The sequence below is a fragment of the Grus americana genome, chromosome 8, assembly GCF_028858705.1.
Source record: "Grus americana isolate bGruAme1 chromosome 8, bGruAme1.mat, whole genome shotgun sequence".
NCBI lineage: Eukaryota > Metazoa > Chordata > Aves > Gruiformes > Gruidae > Grus > Grus americana.
Window position 1 is genome coordinate 31,124,629 of NC_072859.1, and position 22,717 is coordinate 31,147,345.

General features: G+C 40.9%; 1 protein-coding gene across 14 annotated transcripts in view; it reads right to left on the reverse strand.

Annotated features, from left to right (window-relative positions):
* Positions 1–1,658: 1,658 nt before the first annotated feature.
* Positions 1,659–22,717, reverse strand: part of DAB1 (DAB adaptor protein 1) — a 467,833-nt gene continuing 446,774 nt past the window's right edge. For 6 of the 14 annotated variants that reach the window (XM_054833777.1, XM_054833772.1, XM_054833776.1 and 3 more), the window contains 6 exons: positions 21,640–21,696; positions 18,686–18,748; positions 17,450–17,558; positions 14,520–15,068; positions 13,550–13,677; positions 1,659–3,521 (listed from right to left, as the gene is read on the reverse strand). In XM_054833777.1, the coding sequence (XP_054689752.1) occupies positions 3,477–3,521; positions 13,550–13,677; positions 14,520–15,068; positions 17,450–17,558; positions 18,686–18,748; positions 21,640–21,696 (951 nt within the window). In that variant the 3' untranslated portion in view covers positions 1,659–3,476. The other 8 variants (XM_054833768.1, XM_054833774.1, XM_054833770.1 and 5 more) reach the window with 5 other exon arrangements.

Here is a 22,717-nt window from a genome sequence, read left to right on the forward strand (position 1 = left end):
TAAGTATTTGCAAGATAAGCAACACTTCGAATGGTTAAGATTAGGTATTCCCCAAAGTGAGGCACTTCTTTTCTCCTTTCCCAGATATTTCCACTGTCAAAAATATTGGTCATGACAGACACCCACCTTGCACTGTAAGAATGTCAGAATTACCACAGAAGAGCAAAAGCTATGAAACAAACTTACTGAAATGACACCTTTTTTTTAATGTTTTTATTCATAACAGTATTACATGGTGTGTTACAGAAATTAATGGAAATTTTCTAAAAATTTGTTGGGTTTTTTTGTTGTTGCTGAATGCATTATACATAAAGTTAAAAATAATGTGTCCGTATATGTTAACAAATGGTCATTATCTGAGGTAAAGTTAAAGTAGGTTTAGAAATGTACTGCAACAGTCATTTTATCTTTCTCATCTTTATTAAAAAAATATGTGTCAGAATGCAGAAATAAAAATGAATGAAAACCACGAAGTAAACATTTTTGCAAAGAAGGTGCCCAGTACGTTATTAGATGAAAAGTTTCATCAGACACTTGGATGACTACGCTCTATCAAAATATATTTTCATGACAGGTAAAGATCAAGAACCTACGGGGGATGATAACAGGATGGCTGGTGGGATTCCCTGGTTTTTAAATTTAAAGTGACGAATTTAGTGCTAGTGAAGGATGAGGAATTAAACAATTGCACAAGCTGGATATTTTAGTTATCTACAATACTGGTACGGTGCAGAGGCGTTCCAGTCCTCTCAAGTCAGCATCTCAACCATGACAAGGACGATCTAATCGTATGTCAAGACGATTCGGAATTTGTTTTTATTTATGAGCGTTGGTAAAGATAAGACAAAGGTCCATGGTGATGGTCCAGCTGTCTCTCATGAGACACTAAAATCCCAGCCTCATTCCCTCGGCACCTATTCGTAAATGATCTGCTTCCTACAAATACGATGTCAATGGATCCTCTGAGACATAAATCTCTTCTTTATCTTTCAACGTTTTACCCCATAACTGGAAATGCACTGATGATACTAAACCTCAAATGTCTATGATGAACCAAAATTGTCTTCGTGGTTCCATATGTAGGAGAAAACCCAAAAAGAGCCACTGAGGAAGAAAGTAGCACCACTGTGCAAATTAGGAAAATATTCTTAAAGAAATGTCCTTCAGAAACGCTTTTACCTCTGCTTTTAATCCTGAAACACTCAATCCGCCAAGTTTTAATTTATCTTCTCCAGTTAGAAAACTTGATCTTTCTTCTGATGGGAAAATAAGATTTGCTACAAAGCTGTTTGCACATGACTAAGGAATAAGCATCAAATGACTGTGAATGGGGATAAAAGTTCTCTTCTCTGCAGGTTCATTAGGTCTATTCACAGCTAATTTTTCATTCACATACATTCTGTAACGCACATTTCTCTAATTTCTCTAATTCAAAATAAAAGACTGGAATCATGTTGTGAGATTTGGTTGTACATATCAACAATCGCCACCCCAGTTATTCTGTCTTCTAAACCATTTTTAGCTTATAATAGAGATGAAAGAAAGGAAAATATTTATAACTCCAGGCCTATTTTAATCATGACAAAAATGTAAATCCTAATGTGTCAACTTCAAAACAAAATCTGCACAATAACCCTAAAAACTGATTAATCATTTGATTTAACTTTTTTCCTTTTTGTATTTTTTCTTTTTTTCTTTTTTTTTCTTTTTTTCTTCTTTTTTTTTTCTTTTTAGTGTTAAACCACTAAATTCAATATACTGTAACTGCATAGGAACATCAGGAAAACACATTTGACCTGTATAACAATTCTCTGTAGGGCAAAAATATATAGCTTCTTTATGAAAATCATGTGCTAAACATATGAACCCAAACACTGCACTTTTGCTTCATAAATGTAAAAAAAGGACGTTTTAAATTCTTTTGTTCTGTGTGTAAACAATTTGATGACTTCTATGCAGAGGTTCTGGAATCGCAAAGGAATGTCAATGAAATGTGATTTCTTGTAAGTGGAGGATGTCCGTGTGAAAACTAGATCATAAAATCATGTGTTCCCATTAATTTCACTAGTCACTGACAAGCTGACTGCTTTTGGCAAATGCACTTGAGCTTCAGCCCATTATCGTAAGCATGTGAAAAAACGTACGCGATGTGAGGACCACAAATTGGGTTTGCCACACCTCCCAAGCACTGCAACTTGCTACCTTCTCTACTGTGTAATGGCATTAGTAAAAGAATTTTCATAACATTTATATTTACAAAAAACCTGGCAATTTTCATTCGAACTCCTTAAAGCCATTTCCCCTTAAACATTTAAAGAGTTTAACAGTAAGATTTTTTCAAGTTATAAAATAAAAATCCCATTTGATTTTTCTGATGTACAAAAAGTGATAAAGATGAACAATTTGATCACAGAATCAGTTTGTTATTCCAAAATCCATGCCATCCTTGTCCCATCTGTAAAGTCCGCTTCGTCCAAATTCCTAAACCAGAATCATACCAGTATTATTTGGCAAATGATTTTTTTTTTCATCAAAAATGGCACACAGAGAAGAAAACACTTGTCTGCATAGCATTACAGCAGCAAGATATTGAAGAAATAAAAATATTCCTTTTCTGCACTTTGTTTAGAGTTTCCTAGGAAATACTGACTCTTTCTTCTTTCCTCAGTGGGACTCGATGTCCTTTTTTCTACCCACAACATGAGTATTCAAACAGAAAAGCAGCATTTCTTCCTCATGATGCGCTAGAACTTAAAGGTCCATTTGGCAACTTTTTCAGTCAGGATGGATAAACAACCGAGTTTTATTCTGTGGTTTCAAGTTAGGAATCATTTCTGCAGGAGGCGTTTTGCTGTTAGATCTGTCACTCATACAAAACTACAGAATAAGAAATACAAAAAAAAAAAGAAACTACCAGTACTTTTTAAAGTATGCCTACACGGGGGGGGGGGGGGGGGAAGTCAGGATCAGCCTGATGTAAATGATGATGAAGAACATGTCATCATGACATAAAAAGTGCCGACTTGTGCCCAGAAGGCTGTTGAATGATAATGCCACTGCTACATACAGACTCTGCTTTTTGCTCAAAAGAAAAAGAATGTCTAATACTCGATAAATTTCAGACGCTCATTATTTATATGTGGCATACAGAAGAGACCAAATGTTTAAAAGAAGACCGAGGAGTAAGGTTTCCTAGTCTGGATACCCATGATGTGTGGGGACGGGGCTGGACTCGTGGTATGATAAGCAGGGAGAGTTTTTATTTTGTGCTGCCATAGGAATCTGCCATCGGTTGCCAAAAAAAAAAAAAAAAAAAGGGAAAAAAAAAAAGGTCAGGAACACTTGTAGAGCCAGTCCAGGAGGGCAATCATCTCTCCTTGTCAGACAAAATCAATTGGAAAAAAGCACGAAAGCCAAACGCCTGCCAGGTTGTTGGGTTTCGTTTGAGTCTCGGAGCACCACAAGCCTGTACAACGCTATTTCTTAGGTCTGTTGATCTGGGCGTAGAGAGGTTCTGCTTCCTGGGGATAACAAAAATAAAATAAGCCGAGATGTCTCCAGACAGTTTTCAGAACATTTTTAGAACACCTGCTTGAGAACAGCAATACCTCGTGAGTCAAAACCCAAAGGAGGTGTTTGTTTTCTGTGCTGCCTCGAGTGATCGCAGCACCCCGGCTGAATTGCGAAGAAAACGTGACGTTATTTCAGAAAATGAATGCTTACTATCAATTTCCTCTTCCCGTACTGGCCGTGCACCGATCCTCAGGAGGTATTGCTGGGCATAGACACATGAAGAAATGAAATGATATTTATACCACTAGATGTTTGGAAGTTTACAGGCCAGACATGTAGCTGGCATAAAACGCTGTTACTTGCACCCGGCTGAGACCCCCCCCCAGCAGCACAACAGCAGAACGTAACTGCGGCTTTTACACAACTCGCGGAGAAAAGCACTTGCAAACAGAAACCGCCGCTGAAAGCTGAGCTAACGAGGCTGTGATGGGATTTGAACTAACAATATGAGTTGCCTATGAAGAGTGAGGAAAGCCAGCCCTGTGCAGTTTGATTAGGAGTCTGCATAACCATCAGTACGATCGTTAAAGCTGGGAGGAAAGCATGTCGATTTGCTAACAGATACTTTCTTGGGAATTTCCTGGATGCAGGGGCTTGGGGGAAAGCTGCCACCCCGTGCTTTCTTAATACTACGTTCATCTTGGCTGCAGTGGGAAGCAAACCATCCATGGACCCTGGAATCCATTCGACTTCATTTCCAGAAACTAATTTATTAAACTAAGAATGACATCTAAAAAAAGAACAAGACAGGCAGAAAGGCTAATTAATGCCATACTGCATTAACTCTCCACAGTTTGATAAATATTCAAATACCATGCCTCGACGTTGAATTTAACCAAGTTAGAATCAACTCGTGTTACAGCAGCATCAGCAGAAGCTGACTTTGAGCAAAAAAACCTCTGAAGGCTGGCAAATCGCTGGGCACTGCGCAACACAGAAACGTCTAGCAGGGGATGGGCACAGGATTTTAATCACTGCTTGTAAAAATGATGCTGCTGATGAGAAAAATCTACTCGGTGCCCAGGGTGCCTGACCAGTTCCCCCCGGCTGTGCCCCGTCCCAGTGCCCCGTCCCGTCTCACTGTGCATCTCGTGTTAAATGAGGAGCAGCACAACAAATCCAAAATATGACTTTTTTCCTCTATGCCAAGACTTACTCCTCAAAATGACTACATTTCTGGAGCTTGCAGAGACTCTGTTTCCCCATCTCCCACCTACACGGAGCCCTGAGTACACTACGAGCATTACAAGAGGATGAGAGAAATCCTTTGGAATGATTAAATAAAGGCTGCTGAAATTATCCCCAGCGAGAAGCAAATATATTTTGTGACCTTGAAAAACCAAAGGTAATCAGAAGAGATGACCGAGAGTAAATAACTGCTTTTCACATACTGTGTGGTAAGTCTACCTGTGCCAATTTTCATGTACCGCAGACACGAAGCTGGCAGAATGATCTATCACAGCTAGTTCAGAGAAAATCTGTACTAATTAATGTGGGAACCTGACACACACCAGGCCATTCTTCAGGCATTCGTTGAACCTGAGGTGATTGCAAAGGGAAGCGAAAAGGAAGGAGGAGAAGAAAAGGGGAGGGAGAACATCCCTTTGGAACAAAAGATGTCAGTTTTTCAAATGCCTTCAGGGGAAAAAAGAGCTTTTCAAAATGTCAAGCATGCTTGTTAGAGCTGTCCTCAAGTATCTTTAAGATATGCAGATGTGCGTACGTAACAGGTGTCCTAAGGTGTCACTGAACTCGACGCCCTTGGAAGAGGAGGAGGAGTTCATCATCGGCCATCAGCACTTTCAACAACGCGTGAGGCAGCCTATAGAAGTAGAAATTTCTTTTATTCGTCCCCAACACTTATCTGAACATACACTTTATGTGGCAAAGGTCTGCATTTCTCACTGATTCGAATAATTTTTCTTCCAGTAGACCAAAGCATTTTGAATGAAACGTGTTCTCTTATGTCTTCCTTTTAGCTGATTTCCCCCATCAGATGCCTAAATGAGAAATTAATTGCAGTAATTGCCTGCAATCTTCTCAGCCAAATTTTTTTTGTCAATGACTAAGATTTGTTTTCTAATATTATTTTGAGATAATTCAAGCAGTGCATCTTGCCTGTAGCCCAGCATTGCAAAGGGGATCTGTAAGGTAGTGATAATGATACTCAAGAGAGCGAAGGAGAGCAGAAAGGGGCAGAAAAGAGGCAAGAGGAGAGTCAAGTGCTGGTGACTTCACGGATGGCTTCTCTCACAATGCCAGGCACGGGTTTCACAAGCATTATTTTGGGGGGTCTTGGAAGCAGAAATAAATCCCCATGTTTTTTTTTTTTACATACTCCAAGCAAGAGTCACAGGGAATGTCATTAAAAGGCGGGCGGGCCTCGCTCTTCTCACAGCATCGGAATCATCTCACCGATATTTTCTGCTTTCTACTTCTACCGCTGTGTTAGGAACAGATCCGGAGGGAAGGAAATGAAAGAGTGGGTCTTTGTCAGGAAAAAAAAAAAAAAAAAACAAATAAAACAACATAGGAAGCTTCCAATTCACATAAACACCTTGAATCTTAAAGTATTTTCCTTTCTATAGGATTGGCCCAGAAGCACTTCTGATGTGCTTTCATCAACCCACAGGCAGAAACCAAGCCGACAACTGGCAGCACCTTTTTTTGCTGTTAAATCTGTTAAATCTTACTTGAAGGCTTCTATCAACTTTGGTAGATGTTTGAAAAGTAAATGTTTTCCTTTATGTTGGGAAAGCTGCTATCAAAGTAGTGTTTAGCTATATTCTCACACGCTAACGCGGCTCTTTACACTGAACAGTAGCCTTTACATAACGAGATATTGCAGGAAGAGGGTGTGAATTCACAGGTCAGGTATCTGACCAAAGTGACAGGCTGCAGGTAGGGACTGGAAATGTCTAAATAGACATGCCTCAAGTTACACAGCTAAATATTTAGGAAGCTACAAGCATGTTGTGTAAATGTTGAGTTATAAACTCTCTCAGAATTAATTACAAAAACTGCCAAAGAGAAAAATTTTCCCTGTGTGTGCTACATTTACATAAATTCCAGAGATACCTCATGCTTAAAATCAGTTTATTCTTCCCATTTGAAGGAACATTTTGCACAGTAAACAAGACTGTAGCAAACAGTAAGTATTTCTGGTATAGAGAATGAGGCAACAAGGTTGCTAATGGTTTTGAATACCATTATGTAAATACTAGAAGTAAATTTGCATCCAATTTAAAGATATTAACATCTGCTCCCCAGCAGAACTAATCAGTGGAGAACATCTCTTGAAAGCTTCAGCATCTACTCGGGCTTGTGTAGGTGAGCTCATTCGCAACACGTAACACGGGACTTGGTTAGGAAGAAAACTACTTTTACACTGGCAGTCCTTCCATCACTGCGAGGCACCCTGCTATGTGCAAAGCTTCAGGCAAGATGTACTGAATTGTAGAGGTGAGGCCCGCATAGATTTCTTTGCCCTTTACAAGAGATTCTCAGCATCGGTTTTACTCCTGGCTGACCGATCAGAAAGGGCAGGCTCAAATGATAGAGTTTCATGAAATAAGTGTGCCGGAACGCCAGCCAAAATGAGAATCTTGTGCTGGGGATGCAAGTGAAGGGAACAGGAGTGCAATGCGTCTTCTCTATTGCATGCTGACTCAATAAAATAGGACGTAGTAAACTTGGCAAGCGGGATTCAAATTAAACATCTTTGGTGATAAGACAGGTAATTCCTACTGGCCCATTAACAGCCAGTGGCTTATCTTTGGTTATTTTTATTACAGTTAGCCTCTACTAGCACCATCAATACAGCAATCTTCTAGTTTGAGATTATGACTGGAGAGTGCCTCTATTCTTACTATAAATCTACCTACAAATATTTCCTAGTCTCGAATATCTAGTTTAATTAGTAGTGTTTTAAAAGTCTCTGTCATTTTAGTATCCAGATGGATGCTATACATCCGTAAAATGAAAAAGCAATGAGAACTACTCAGAAAGATGAACCCTGCTCCATCTTGGTCCCTTCAGCTAAGAAACTCACCTATTATTCCTGGGTCCTCTTCCTAACACAACAGTAGCCACGCAATTATACTTTCCGTCTACGTATCTGTCAATTCTCCCTCATAACTTTTGAACCTGATGGCCAATTTGAAGCAAATTGTTCAGAAATCTCAAAGAGATGAAATTATTGCAAGTGTCTTTTTTAAATCAGTTGTTGTGCAGAAGACAGGGATCTTTTAAACGACCTCATTACAGAGAAAGCTAGGAGAGCTTGTCTCCTAATTGAATTGCTGGATTGCCAATCAGCAAGTACATGGCTCTACGCAAGCTACATACTATGTTGTCTCTTGTTTAAAGGAAGAAGTTGGAGAAATGGAAGGGTACCTGGCTACTTCAAGTGGGCTCGGAGAGGTGAGAAACCTGTGTATGAGCTGGTCGTGTTAAAATGGGTGGCTCGAAGGGGATTTTAGCAGTGGGGAGGAAGGCGAATCTGTAGGATGCCTCTGTTCACAGAGCAGCCTGGATTTCTCTGGTCTTGTCCCTTCAGATTGTCTGGGAAATATGATGATGAACAAAGGAGCATGGGGGCTGAAATGACAATTTTAGGATTACTCTGGAATGAAGCAGTACTTCCCAAACTGTGTTCTCTTTCCAAATGCCCGACCCTATCTTCTGCTTCTCTCTCAGGTTCACAACCCTGCTCTGTGCTGAGAACGATAGCTCTAGAGCTTACGGTAAGAATAGGTCACCTATAATCATTATGAATTTCTCTTTGGAGTCTTTTCAGTTCCTATTGAACTGGATGAACGATGGTAACACACCCTGCAAATATTTTGAGCCCATTCAGATTCTTTGCGCAACAGAGAGTGGGCAGAAAGGAAGAGGACGTCGCAGAATCAGCTTAATATGTCCTCCTGAGGCTCACCAACCTCCCAGATAAGCCAATGTTTTGTCCATAAGTTGCTATTTTTTTTCAACTTCCTAATAACAGCCCAAATAAAGAGTTATAGTAGTCCATCCTGGAGCTGACTAAGATTATTAGTAACATTTATCACCAAGAATGGCACTCGCTCAACGATGGATGATGGCAGCGGGCCACCAAAGTACCACCAAAAGCTGATAGACAAATATTCTAATGAACTGTTGCTCTCCTGACAGTGCTGATAGCATCGTGAAAGGTGTGACATATTTCGAGGGCTTATAATTGTCTGCACACATTTCACAGAACAACTAAACAACTTTTTGAGGAAGATCTGCTCTAGCCACAAATGTTTTGAAGGCTTCCTGAGAATCTCTCATGAAAAACTGCCAGTGCAAGTCTTGAACTGGGCAGCCTATCAATAGAGCTGTATTTGTTCCAGCATTTAAAAAGGATTTTATTGCAGTAATTGTGGTATCAAATATCCCCTTATTCTCTTTCAGAAGTTTCACCCTGTTGCTAATTTGCCTTCAAGAACCAGTAAGTGTGGTCCATACGGAGTTAGACCATGTTTGTGATAATCTGATCCCAGTATTCAGGCCGAGTTTATTCTTTCCACAATCAGGATGCTTTGCTAGGAGATGCAGGCCAACACAACCACAGGCATCCAAAGAAGCTTGATGGCTCCCCTTTCTATAGCCTTTGCTAAGCTTTCGATTGTGTAGCTTCAGGGCTGCCTAGTGTCACAGCATGCTACACCCATTGCCGAGGCTGAAATACCCCTGAGAACAGAAATACCCGCGCCGGCAGGGTCTGCACCTAACACCCTGTAATTCAGGCTGCTGGGGTGCACTGGTGCAAAGAGGAGGACCAGGTGAAAACTCCTCTGTTTAAACTTATTGCTTTAATCCAAAATGTCAGTAAGAAGAAATGTTTAACACATTGGGTAGAATCGTAGCTAAATACGGTTCTTTCTCTCTCTCTCCTTTCACCATAGTTACCCCCTGCAGAATGTCTAAAGACAGCAGCAGGGATCAAACGTATGTCAGCTGAAGATGGTACTCTTATTATTTAGTCTTCTCCTCACCCCTTCTGGAAAATCACTATCCATCCTCAACGCTGCTCATGAACAAAGGGAAAACAACCGAATACAAACCTTGCCATGAATAGCTCTGCAAATAGTTCATTTTATTTCACCCGTGAAAGTTAGGCCTGTCTGCTTCTCGTTTCCAACCATAAAGGGACAAAAATGTAACACATCCATAAAACATCACATTTACCTACGAAGAACCCATAGCTATTTGTAGCAGAGTGACAGCTACTGGTAGGATGAGGGTTTTGAGAGCTTAAGTTGAAGATCTCAAAAGGAAGAGAGGAAAAATGGAGAAATGAAGATAGTAACTGAAAGATGCTGAATTATTTCTACATGAGAATACCAAGTATCAGAAGGAATCAAGAAACCAAATTGCTGAGGTACCTTGAAAGATCAGGATACAAAATACTAGGCAGGTGAGCATTCTGAATACATCAAGACAAGGTAAGGAAAGATATTATATGGCCACAGCTGATTTCATAGAGATGCTGGGAACAGATGTATCTGAAATCTCTGAACACAATACTATGCCATGCTCCTGAGAGGTCCATTCATCTGAGTTGTATACTGTGCTGTTCTTGGTGTGAAGAACCATGTCCTAAAGAGTGAAGTAATCTCCCATCTAACACACAAAAGTGGCTTTTGTGCAAACTGTGATTCCTTTGTACTACATGTTTCTCCCCATTAAGTTTCCCTCCAAATACGGAGCTCAATACATAACACAGTAGTAAGTCCTGAATTGATAATTTTCCACGGAGATCAGACTTTCCGTTGCTCTGACGATACTAGGCTTCAGAATTAGACGGGCTGGTTTTAGCAAGTGGATTTCCTACAGACTGCTGCTGAATGGCACTGCGCAGAGGCACAATGACATTAGTGTAACTTCCCTGGATAGAGCCTTTCCTTTTGTTCAGCTTCCTGTTCCTGCTTACAGCTTTTAGGAATTACTGTAATACGATAATCAGTAACATTACTTAACATTTCCCAGAATGTATTTCTGAGAATTATACATATTTTATGCAAGACTCTACAAGGACCAAGGAAAAAAAATAGAAAAACATACGGAATCACTGGTAATACACTGTTCTGGTAGCTCCCAGAGACCCCTGACAAGTAAAAGAACGTATTTTACTAAGCATTATATAAAACAAAAGCATTATATAGAACAAAAGGAGTCCCTCACTTGGCTGCCTTACAGGGTAATATGCATTAATAGACTTGCACTGCTGTTTCAAGTTATCTCCAGAACTCTTGGTAGGTGAACGTGTGTGATGCTAGTTTACAAATGATGCTAACTATCTTTGTGACGGTCAGAAAATTAGAAAGAGATTTTATCATCATTCTCCCCGTAATGAATTTCAGAATTACCCTGACTAGGATAAACCGCAATAAACAAATGTATATGGGTTTGCAGAGTGTGGGACTCAGACAAAGGTCAAATTCTCTTTCTTGATCTAGGAAAGAACTCTTGAAACGGTCTGAAGCTGGGACAGCCAGCAGTGTCAGCACTGGCCGAGGTCAGGCAAAGGCAAAGCCAAATTACTGTGTGGCACCATCAATGTGCAGCAGCAGTTCTCGCTGGGGTACAATAACCAACGCACACTCTCACTGGAGCAGCTCATCCCAGCTTGCCTCTGTCCTTACGCTGTCATTTTTAGACCCAGTGAGACACAAAGCTTAATGCCATTTTTGCTTTAGCCCCCAAGAGCTGAGCATTCTGTTGGTGAAGGTAAAGAAGGGGGAGATGCCTTCTCACAGCACCACATATTATTAAGAGATAATCTTATTACTCCCAAGTGGATCGAAGCTAAGTTACTGTAAGATCTTTTTTAACCATATTTAATGTACAAAGTAAACTGACTCCTAATGAAACTATTAATTTTGATTTGAAACCAAATTATTTCGGCTCAGGGTGGATAAGTCACTGGTAAATACAGTGCAATTTCTGTACGAAAAGAAGAAGGGTTCTGCCGTTGTTATGGATTTGCTCCAGGAGCTCTGTGCTGAAGCACAGAAGCCGTATCAGATCACGTATTTGGGTAATACAAAACATGAATGGCAGACACGGAGAAGATAATGAAACATATCCTTCAAACAGTAACACTAGAGAGTATTTGGATGGAATAACAATGCTCAGCACTCATAAAACTTTGTACTGTCTTTTTGGTAAAACCTATATACTGTATTGAAACAAATCACAGAACATTCACTGGCAGCCACATTTTCTAATGCGTTCTGTAACACAAAAGATGAAAAGATCATCTTTCCCGTCTGTCTGGATTTACATTACTTACATTTGATGAATAATTTTTAAAACATCAGTATGCCAATGGTAATATGAATGATCATAATTTTCAGATGTTTTTAATTTGCAGTTGGAGATAAAAATACACAAACCCATTTCAATATTTTTTACATGCAGATAATAAAACGTGCTGCTTCTACCGATTATCACCCTGATTTAGGGTAGAGGTGTTCATGTATCATCACGTAATTTTATTTAATGTTTGTTATGTCTATGGGTAAGATGTCTTATTCCATTTCATATGTTACATCTGACTAAAGGCCAGAGTGGATATCTGATAAACCAAATATTCTGCCTAGTATGCTGTTAGCAATGGCTCAGTTTCCCTATATTTTTTAGAATTTGAACACAAAGTAAAATAAGTCTACATTTCTTTAAAGCATGCAGGCAGCTGAAACACACATATTTGCATAAGTTGCAACACTTAGTGAATGGCAAAAGCCATGCAAACCGCTGAGCATGAGGAATGCACTGTGGAGAATGGAGAGGGAAAACGGAAGAGATGAAAAGGAAAAACAAACCATGCATCCATGAAAGCAATGGTAGGCACTGGTGGAAGAATAAGTGAGCACCTCAAGGTGTAGAGAAAAAAAGGACAGATACCTACCCCAACCTGCGCTATCTAGCTACCGACCTGTGGACTTATAGTATCACCAGTTGGCTCACCAAATGGATCACTGTTGGATGAGGCCTGAGACCCATCAGGCTAGAATACAAGAACATAACACCTTTTTTTCTCAACAATAGAAAGTGAAAAAGTCAACATGAGGTTATTTTCATGCTGTGGGCATAACAAGTACATCCTATCTCATGAAAACCAGAAAGTGAGACCTCACCGCTGATACGTTCTCAAAAGCCACAATGGTTTCCTATAGCTGATGCAGGCAGGGAAGGACCTCACCGGTACCTGCTGGAGCCCACGCAGGAGCTGCCGCAGACTTCAGAAGGTACTGGATAGGACAAACCAGAACTGCAAAAGGCCCGGAAAGCCAGTCAATCTATGTGAATTCAGAAAGAGCCCAAGCTTGCGTTATTTTGTACCTTTGGGTCCTTTTTTTTTTGTACAGACTCGCTTTGGCCTGTGGCTCACTTCTGGGCTCTTAGCTGCCTAAGATACCTTGTGATTTAAAGTCATTGCATGGATAACATTTCTTGCTTTGGTCCACTGAGTCTAAGGCAAAGAAATCACATACTGAGGGCCAGAACATTGAGGAATGTAACTAGGCAAGCAACTGGGATGCAAGAATGTGCAAGACAACTTCAACCATCATCTTTTAATACACAAAGTCTCACATCCCTTTCTGCAGCCTCAGCATGTATGTTGTTGTACCTTGGACTTCCTTACCATCAATAAGTGAATGCTGGTATGCTAAAAAGGAAATTGGATACAACTAACGTATATAACCTTACACATGAACTCTTGAGTTTGGTTCCTTGTATGCAATATTAGTGCATATCAACAGAAATGTCATGCTCTTAGCTGTCAAAACTGAACCGGGAAGTGACTACTGTCTGCAGCTCCCCCTTAAATACCCCCCAGCCCTATTAGAATAATTATTTCTGACACTACCAAACAATATTTATGTAACTTCTGTCTCTTCTAGCTAAAAAGAGCTAATCAGGATTTAGAAACCTTGTTTCTACTCACAGCTTCTTGCTCCTCACTTTTGCTTGGGCTTTCAAACCCCTCTTCAAAGAGGTCATCTGCAGCAGGATCACTGGTATGGGATGCTGATGATTTTGATGGAGAACTCTGTCTGGGTGCAGGGGTTGGAGCTAAACAAAGATTAAGGTAACAGCAACAGAATACGTATCTGTTAATTTGTTCAGAAAGACACAGCAGCACAAAATTTGCTCATGCTTTAGAGCCCTCAACTTTTATTACCCCTGAAAATTATTTTCTGACGAGGAGCTGTAAGAGGTAAATTTGAACACAGCAGTCATTATCAATTCCATATATTTGATTTCATTCAGCAGTTTCCAAATTAAGTTTGGCTGCATCTGGCATATGTCTTCAGGAACCAAGGAGACGCCACGACATTACATTAAGAATGCACGAGCCGCCGGCCCTATGGCAGGCATGCGAAACAGAAGGTCTCCGGCTGGCCCCTGGTAAATCTGTGTCTCGTGAATTCCTCTCTGCAGCAATCTGCAAAATCCCCCATCTCCATGCTACGAACAGGACTAGCTTATTTTACAGCTCTTCAATGAATTTCCTCACATGTCCAATACATCGAGCTATTAAAATGAATACCCATCCCTTAATTTCTGCAAAGCATGGGATGAATGGGACATAAGTGAAACCATTTGCAAGGTTGAATGTCATGGGCATTTTCCAACCAGCTTGCATGTCCCTAGCACAGAACATTTACTACTCTCTTCTTAGAAATTAAATTTCAGCCTGCAGCTATCGGGGCTGTTGATTTCAATGGTCTCTGAAATTCCTCTCTGATACTTTTTTCTTTATGACTGGAACACATTTAATAAGCTAGACCATGCATGAAGGTTCTCAGTCCATATCTGTGCTGCAATTTACTGTATGGAAAAAAAAAAAAGAAATGCTTTGAGGAGCAGTCACGTCTGAGGAAAGGTACAGCCGAAAGCATATAGATACTCACGTGAATTTGTAGATGGTGTCGTGGAAGTCACAGGAGTCAAATTTAACTGAGAGATGTCAAAGTCATCACAATCATCTGCTTCCTGTGCCATCCCAACTTTGTTAAAGTAACTTGAGAAGGCCTCTGAGGTACAACTGAGGGAAGGCTGATCTGGTTTTCTTGATGGCACTGGTGGAGGCTGAGCCATCTGGAAATCTTTAAACATTTCTTTTCCCATTTTCTGTCTGGGCCTGTCTGTCTGTGGACTTGATCTGTTGGAATCACTTGTGGGTGGAACAGTAGCTATAGGAGCGATGGTACCTTGAAACATGGCTGCTTGTAAAGGCAAAACAGTTTGTGTTGGCATGAAGGCAGTTGGTTGGAACTGACCAGCTACAGATGGCCACGGTTGCTGAGTAGGAGGAAAAATACCGGGTTGGCCCCACGCTATCGGCTGTCCTCCCTGCATCACCTGAGCAACTGGAGGCTGAGCACCCATGGCCAACTGCTGTTGAACAAGTGGTTGCTGTCCCCAGAATGAGGGCAGAACAGCTCCCATGGCAACATAACCTTCAAAGAATAAAGAGAGCAGGGGAAAAAAAAAGAGAAAATATGAAAGATTTTAACACTACTGTCAAGAGCATGCAGAAAAAGCTACACGATGAATCAGAAACACGCGGGCCACATTCATGTTCCCAGAGCTTCAGCGCACTTCAACAGAAAACTGCAAGACATGGTGGAATTCACATCACTCAACAAATACCTGTATACAAAACCACAAATTGCTGGATACTGGCAATAATCCTTTCCCTCATCTGAACAAAAAGGTTCTTCTCTTCCTCAGCGAGCACCCCCTTGGGTCTGTGACGACCCGTGCGCACGGAGCTCATCGGCAGCTGGCCATCTGGCAGCTCGCTTCTCCGGGGCTCTGCCGGGATCAGTTTGGTCAAACCACTTCCCAGAACCACAGGAGGCTGTTCTGCAGGCTCTTCTCACTACCCTGACTCCCCCCACCCTCTGCCTTTCACCTCTGCCTCTCGTCCCGTTCCTCTCGGGGCAGGGATCTCTGGGACTGAACGTGATGCACTGGGTCAGGCTGGGATGGAGTTCATCTTTTCAGAGCTGCCCATACGCTGCTGAACAATGAGCAGCCAGAGGGAAGGAAGAGGATGCCCAGGACTCACTCCCCTCTGCGTAGCTTTGCAGTTCCTCATCCTTTTTTGCTTTTATTGTTTGCTGGGGAGAGCGACTCGAACACCAGCCAACTCCTGCCAACGGCACAGCTACAAACCCAGTTCCAAGCTGCAGGGAAGGACCTTCATGTATGTTGGGTAACAGCTCAACGGGCCTCTAACGACCGGGCGACCTTCTTGCAAGAGAAAGGCTGCGCCGCCTCTTCTGACACAGTTACAGTGCAAACTGCTGGGACCCCGAAGAGCAAAGCAAGTGCCTCAAATTGCATCATAAAAAGACAGAGCCCAGATGAATTTGGATTAAAAAAATACATTTGGTTATTACCCGGTTATTTGAGAACACCAAAAAGGTCCTGAGCGTCTCCTGTACTACATACCCAGTAACAACAACCAGCTTCAGGTATTATGCCAGCACAGAACCTCTCTAGTTGGGGAGGAAATTAAAGATTAAAACTAAGACTGTAATTGCTTCCTGTCAGACCTGAACCCTCTTTTCAAGCTACCAAAAGTTTGACTGAGTAAGAATTACATGATCAGGTGCTTTGTTATTTACAATGAAAAAAAATCTGAAACTAAAACTACTGTAAAAAATGTTACAAATTAAACCACATAATACAATTATGTTCCTCTGATGGAAGTATTATGCTTTACAGATAGGCCATTTCACATTTAAATTGATTTACTGCTAATATTTTACAATATGCAACCTCTTCTTTACTTTTAATACTGTTGTAGCTTTAAAACTCCTGTTTCTAACCTGCGTTTTTCTGAGTCCTCCTGTACCTTTCCCCCTTCGCTTTATTTCTAGGCTGTTTTGTAATGCTAAGTGTGGTTGCAAGATTGTAAAGGGAAAAGCCCAAAATAAAATAAAATATAATAATAAAAACTGAACTTTGAAAGACCAAATTAATGACTGATGAAAGGAACAGTAACTCATATATATCTATTTCAATAGGTAGCTATGTTGGATTCTCCAGATGTCCTTTTATCTTGCCCCCACTGTAACCTCATCCAAGCAGCGGGGGTTTTCATCTGACATTATCCCCAAACACTTCACCATCAGCGCAACCCTTCTGAGATGCAGGGGCTAAGCTGATGCTGCAACGCAGCCCATCAGAGAAGGAGTGACACAATTAGAAAGTCCCTGTTGAATGATTCAAGGCACTCCCTCCTCCTTTTTTTTTTCCTAAGTGGACCTGAGTGCGCTGCTCTCGCAGTGCTCCGAGTATCCCGGGGAGAGATCAGCAGCCAGACCCATGTGTCTTGCGTGTCTGTGCAGAATGCTACACAGCTTTGGAATTTTGAGCACTGTGAGGAACACAGAAAAGTCTAAGGGAAATAACAGGATTTGACTAAGTGGAAACCCTTTGAAATGCAAGCAAAATCTCCATGTCTCATTCTCTGTTTACTGGAGACAGCACAAGATATTCATTGCTACCGTGAAGAAAGCAAAGCTAAACTAAATGCTTTTTTTCTCTCTTGCTACTGTACCTCGAAGGTGTGTTATCCAGATGGCTGAGCTAGGGTTGAACTCCCAATGACTTTTTTGGCTTTTGTTTTAAAAAATGTGGGTAAATTCAAAGTAACGTACTCCCTACTTGTTAAAGACTTGTTGTGCCTTGCCCTGCAGCACTCTCCTCAAAATTCTTCCTCACTTCCACTGTACTAAATTAAAGCCCTGAGTACTGAAATGCAAACCAGAGCTGAGAATTGATCACCAAATTTGAGTCGAGCCTATATTTCCAGTAGATTGCTCACCTGAGGGTACGGCAGCAGTGCTGAAAGGTACAGAACCAAACATGTCTGTACTAGCAGGGAGTGACTGGGATGAAGAAGGGATAAAGGCATCACCTGGAGTAGCAGGAGTCTGCAAGAAGACAGGAAGAAAATACGATGACATTATCAGCTGCAGCTTCCGCAGCACGTACTTTGCTGTCACATCATCCGTAACTCTAAAAGATACAGGTTTGGAGGGAAGAAAGAGAAAGAAAAAAGAATGGAAAGATGCAGAAGGAAAGAAGCAATAGAATAAGAGTATTAGAATTTGCTGGAGACAGAAGAAAAAGAAAATGAGAGATGTTGTACCAGAGGAAAAAAAAAAAAATTGCCTGGAACACGTCACATGCAAAATATTGACATCATTTCTTTCTCCAGAACACACAGACTTGTGATTCTAGGTGTTAGGTGACAACCAGCAGAGGCAGTGACCAAGGCATTAACTGAAGAAACAGTAAAGGCATATGAAGTATCTGCAGGATTTATGGAAAAGTAAGTAAGTATTGCTTCCGATTAACCAACAGGACCAGAACCATAGGTCTACATTAAAGGAGCAACCCAATCCAACTGAGCAAGCTAAGGATAAGGAGACAGGACTTTGAACATCTAGTCCCAGACATGCTTCAGAATACCTTGGAGATCTGGGGCTGATGACTTCAATTTTCTCAGTATATTCGTACTCCCCTACAGCTTAATGTAAGGTTCAGGAACTTTATAGGAAAATGATTATTTTTTTTTCATTTTATGATGCAGAAAAGCACACTGAGAAAATTTTCTTTGCACATTCAGCCCTCTCTGTCTTTACTGTTGTGTCTTCCTTCCTTTAACGGCAGTTCCGGGACATGTGTTTGGTGGAACCAAAGAGACACGATAGATCAGGCTGTAACCGGATCTTCCTGCAGCCCAGTGGAGAGACAGAGGGCAGCAAAGCCTGCACCTCTAATAAACACCAGGGAAGGAGATCTGCAGCTCAGGTTTTATCTTATGTGACACCTAGCCCTATATCAGAAAATTAAAAATTGAAGATATTTTTGCACGTCATCACGAAGCAGTGACTCCACATTCAATTTGCTTCACTTTTATTTTCTTGCAACATAAAAACTACTTTGAAATCCACCCTCCTGGAAAGGCTGATGACCTGAATTGTTAATGTCCTCAATAAATGCGCTGAAAATAGCATGTAGAAAAATGCACAGTTCAGTTTCCCTTGATACTCACCGGGGGAGAGGTTACATCAGGAGGAGTGGACATGTCCCCAAAAAGCTCTAGTTGGGTAACAGCCTGTAAAGAGAAAAAACCCAATAAATTCCAGTTATCTTTTGAGGCGAAGAAACTGTGAGTTAACTAGTTGAACTTGTAAAGAAGTTAATCGGTAACAACTAACAATGTAAATCCTCCAAAAGCCATGTAGGCTTCAGACGTCAACTCCCATATGGAGGAAGCACACGGGTTCAGGCTGTGGGATTTTGATACTGCTGATGGACCCAGATAGCCAGCAGCTGACCCTATACAAATGATTCTGTAGGGAATTCTCCACCATAAAAAAATGAATAAAGCATAAAAAAACTATCCAGAATGGGACCGGATGCATTACTGCTCTGTCTTTAACATCAGTGAGCACCAAGCATGATTTATGGCCAGCCCTCTTCCCTGGCTCCCTTTCTAAACTCCCATTTCAAGGTCTTAAAACCCGGCAGCAGACTGTGGAAGTGACAGAAGGATACAGAAGGGAAGGGCTTTTAAAGTGCTGCCCGATTTCCCCCTGCCCATGGGACAGGTGTGACCTGGATAAGTGGACTTGAAGGAGGATGCGCAACTGGGTTATTCTAAGTTTGTAGCTCTACATTTAACTCATGCTAGAAATGTTTTCTCAGGGCGTCCTTCAGTTCGATCTCAAAATAGGTCACCCATATAGGTCTCACTCAACTGGACCAGAAGAGAAAAAGCACTTTCACAATAAGGAGCACCTTGAGTGGCTGCATAATGAAAGCTCCTTCATGTGTTCTGGAGTAAAATGACTCTCTTCCACCCATCTGCATCTGCAAATCGGTTCACCTGGAGTCCAGGGCTGGGAAACCACGGATCCCTTAGAGCTCTGCAGGAAACCTAAAATCCACCCGCTATCCTTACCAGTGTGACTATTCTGGAAAGCTGTGATGGCAACCCAAGAATTACTCCTCCACTACCTCTCTTCTGCTTACTGGCTTTCCTTCTTCCCTGCATAACACTCAATCGCACCCAGACATATGGGAAGTGAGAAATCTTGGTATGAATGAGATTTAATGCAAATCTTCATTCAGTTCATTGAATCTCCTCCCCAGCTGAGGCACATAAACCTTGCACCCTCCTATCACATACAGAGGCTTGACATTCAGTTGAGTCTTGACCTGCAAATGTAGCCAACACGTAGTGCTTTGGACATGAACCACACTGGCTGGTCAGTCTTTTACAACCTAACAAAGGAGCAAGATTGCCCTAAGATTTTTTTTCCCCCCCAACCTTCTATTTTAAGTAATCCTTTAAGAAATAAGACTATCATTCAAAATATAATAATTTCAAAGGTTTATACATTGTTTTGCAATCCAGTCTCTATTCCCATATACAAAAGCAATGCCACAATTGCTTAGACCTGGAATTTGTCTAGCAGCTTGGATGACTCTCAGCTTTATGTCTAACGATGTACCTAGGGATGAATTATTTCGCATTTCCTCACATCATGTCTTATATTAAATAGATCACATCACTTTCGTGATATGACAATATATTTTCTTCCTACGGGCTTATGTATCCCTCTAAGTATCTGCATGGACGAAGTATCTAAGTGGACGAAGGAAGAAAGAAGAAAATCCACGTTTTCTTCAGGGTACACTGATTCTAGTGTACATTACTAAAATACTGCTAGAAGTAGCTTCGGCATAAAAAAAGTGCCCATAATTCGCTTCTGCAGTGTGCACAACCACACTAGGCAAGTATTGTTAAAATGCCCAGAAAATTTGGAATAATGACAACAGCAGCGCTCGGCTGGAAATCACTTCGAGCCTCCTGTAGGCACTACTGCCTCAAGAGATGCCAAGTGACGCCGAATCACAGAAAGAGCCGCTTTCTTCTCCTCTCTCCAAACTCCTTGTTCAGCACCACCCCTAAATCTGCCCTTTTTCTGGTGAGCTCGTCACAGTTTCCTCCTCTCTGGCTTGCTAAGAAATAGCTTGTGTCCTTTCGAGGAGGCCACGAGCAAAGGCTCCCGCAGTGCTTCCGTCCCAGGTGAGGAAGACGGAGAGCAAACCAGAAGGGATGTGAAAGGGCAGGGCACACGTGGTTGCACAGACTAAGAGGAAGTGCCTGTGAAGTTACACATTTCTTGTGGAAAAAAATATTATAAGTTTCATATCAATACCGAAAATTGATAGTGAGTATACTTTTGAACTCAGGATTATACAGTATGTGTTTGAAAGGTGGCAACTCAGATCTCTATGCCTCAATACCCCTGTAAAATGGGAATAATAATATTTTTCAGAGTGCTTCAAGGTGACGGATCTTTGGAAATTCATCACAGATATAATTCTGTTAAAGCTAAGAGAAACTCTGCGGATGGATTTCTAAACAGGCAGCTGGAGAGAGCGATACAAAAGCTGACTTCACTATTTGTTGTAATAAACCCTCATTCACAATATTCCCCAAGGAAAAGGAATGTATTTACAGGGGAATTATTCCTTACAGAATAGCAACCTTATAGGCAGCAGGAGCTATAGAACTACATCAGAGGATGTAAACAGAAATTTTGTGGGAACACAACTTTGTTGTTTACTTACTAGACAGAGTCTTAAACAGCAACACTGGGAGGTGGGATTTTAAAGTCCCAAATGGTTCAGCTCTGGATTCCGTACCTAGTTTATTCCTACCGCCCCGTTCTCAGCCCGAATAAATGAATGCAACTTCTCTGACATAGACGGAGTTTTATCCACTTGCAGCATATGAGATTTTGGACACCAAATAGTTATCTTTTATTTTTGTGATTTCCCTGTCACTACATTATGCTTATTTAAATTTTTCACATCTGATATTAGCTACGTTCCAGTGAAGTTAATCCCAAGCCGAACATTTTCAAATTGCACTATTCCTATAGATGATTTCATCTATATTTCCTTAAAACATTTTTAGTGTCACAACCTTACCTGAGTGACTGAAACAAGATTTTCATCAATGTCCAGCAATAAGTTTCCATTCTGCAGCTGTAAAGCATGATTTATGAAATGAAATGAATGATTTATGAAAATGGCATGAATTTCTGAGCATGAAAATTATAACCTCCATAATTATTGACTTCACTATTGAAATGAAAACCCTTTCCATCTTCCAGTGAGCACTGATATGAAATCACACAGTCAAAACGATGAGCTTGAATGCTGCTGGGATGTGGGGCAAACAGACGCTTTATTTGTGCTAAATCTCATCTTCTGGTGTATAAGGCAATTTCATTGCATGCATCATAACTATTTATTTTCCCAGATATTTATTAATTCAGCAATAAGCATACGCAGTGAGCTCTGATCCTGCTTGCATTAATGGAACTTTTCACTGGCTTGGTGAAAGAAAGGACATAACATCCTCAGAGGAAAAAAAAAAATTAGTTTTGGACAAGAAAAGCTCTAAAAGCAAGGATTTGCAGAAAAACACAGCTTCCTCTTAACCAGGAGAACTACAACATCAATGCAAACATATTTAAGATGAATATTTTCTTTCCATAGTAATTTTAAAAATTATTTACATGAGTCAATTCGAGTTATATTTAAATCCATAGTTTGTGTGTAAATATATGTGGGAGTATACTGCCTACACATACATACATACGTATCCATTGCCATCTACATATTTAACATAAATGATGACTTCAGTGTCATCAGAATGCTAAAATTCAGATAACATTTATAGAAGTGTTAGAGACTTTCTTTCTTAAGAAACAAACACAACAGCAAGTTATAGAAAATCAAATTTCAGATGACTGAGAAACTTCATATGAGCTACCAGCCAGTAATCCCATGCCATCTTAAAACAAAGAAGTTTAAAAATCTCAGAAAGAGCCTAGATTGCTTATTTTTTCCTCCCTCATCTCATCACAGACCTGAAGAAAAAAAAAAACCAAACTGGCAAAAGGCAAAGCGAAACAAAGGAAATGCCATCGTGCCCAACCAGGACAGGACCCAGTCCTGCACCTCCCTGGACTGACAGCATGCTCCCCCGGCCCCACGTAAG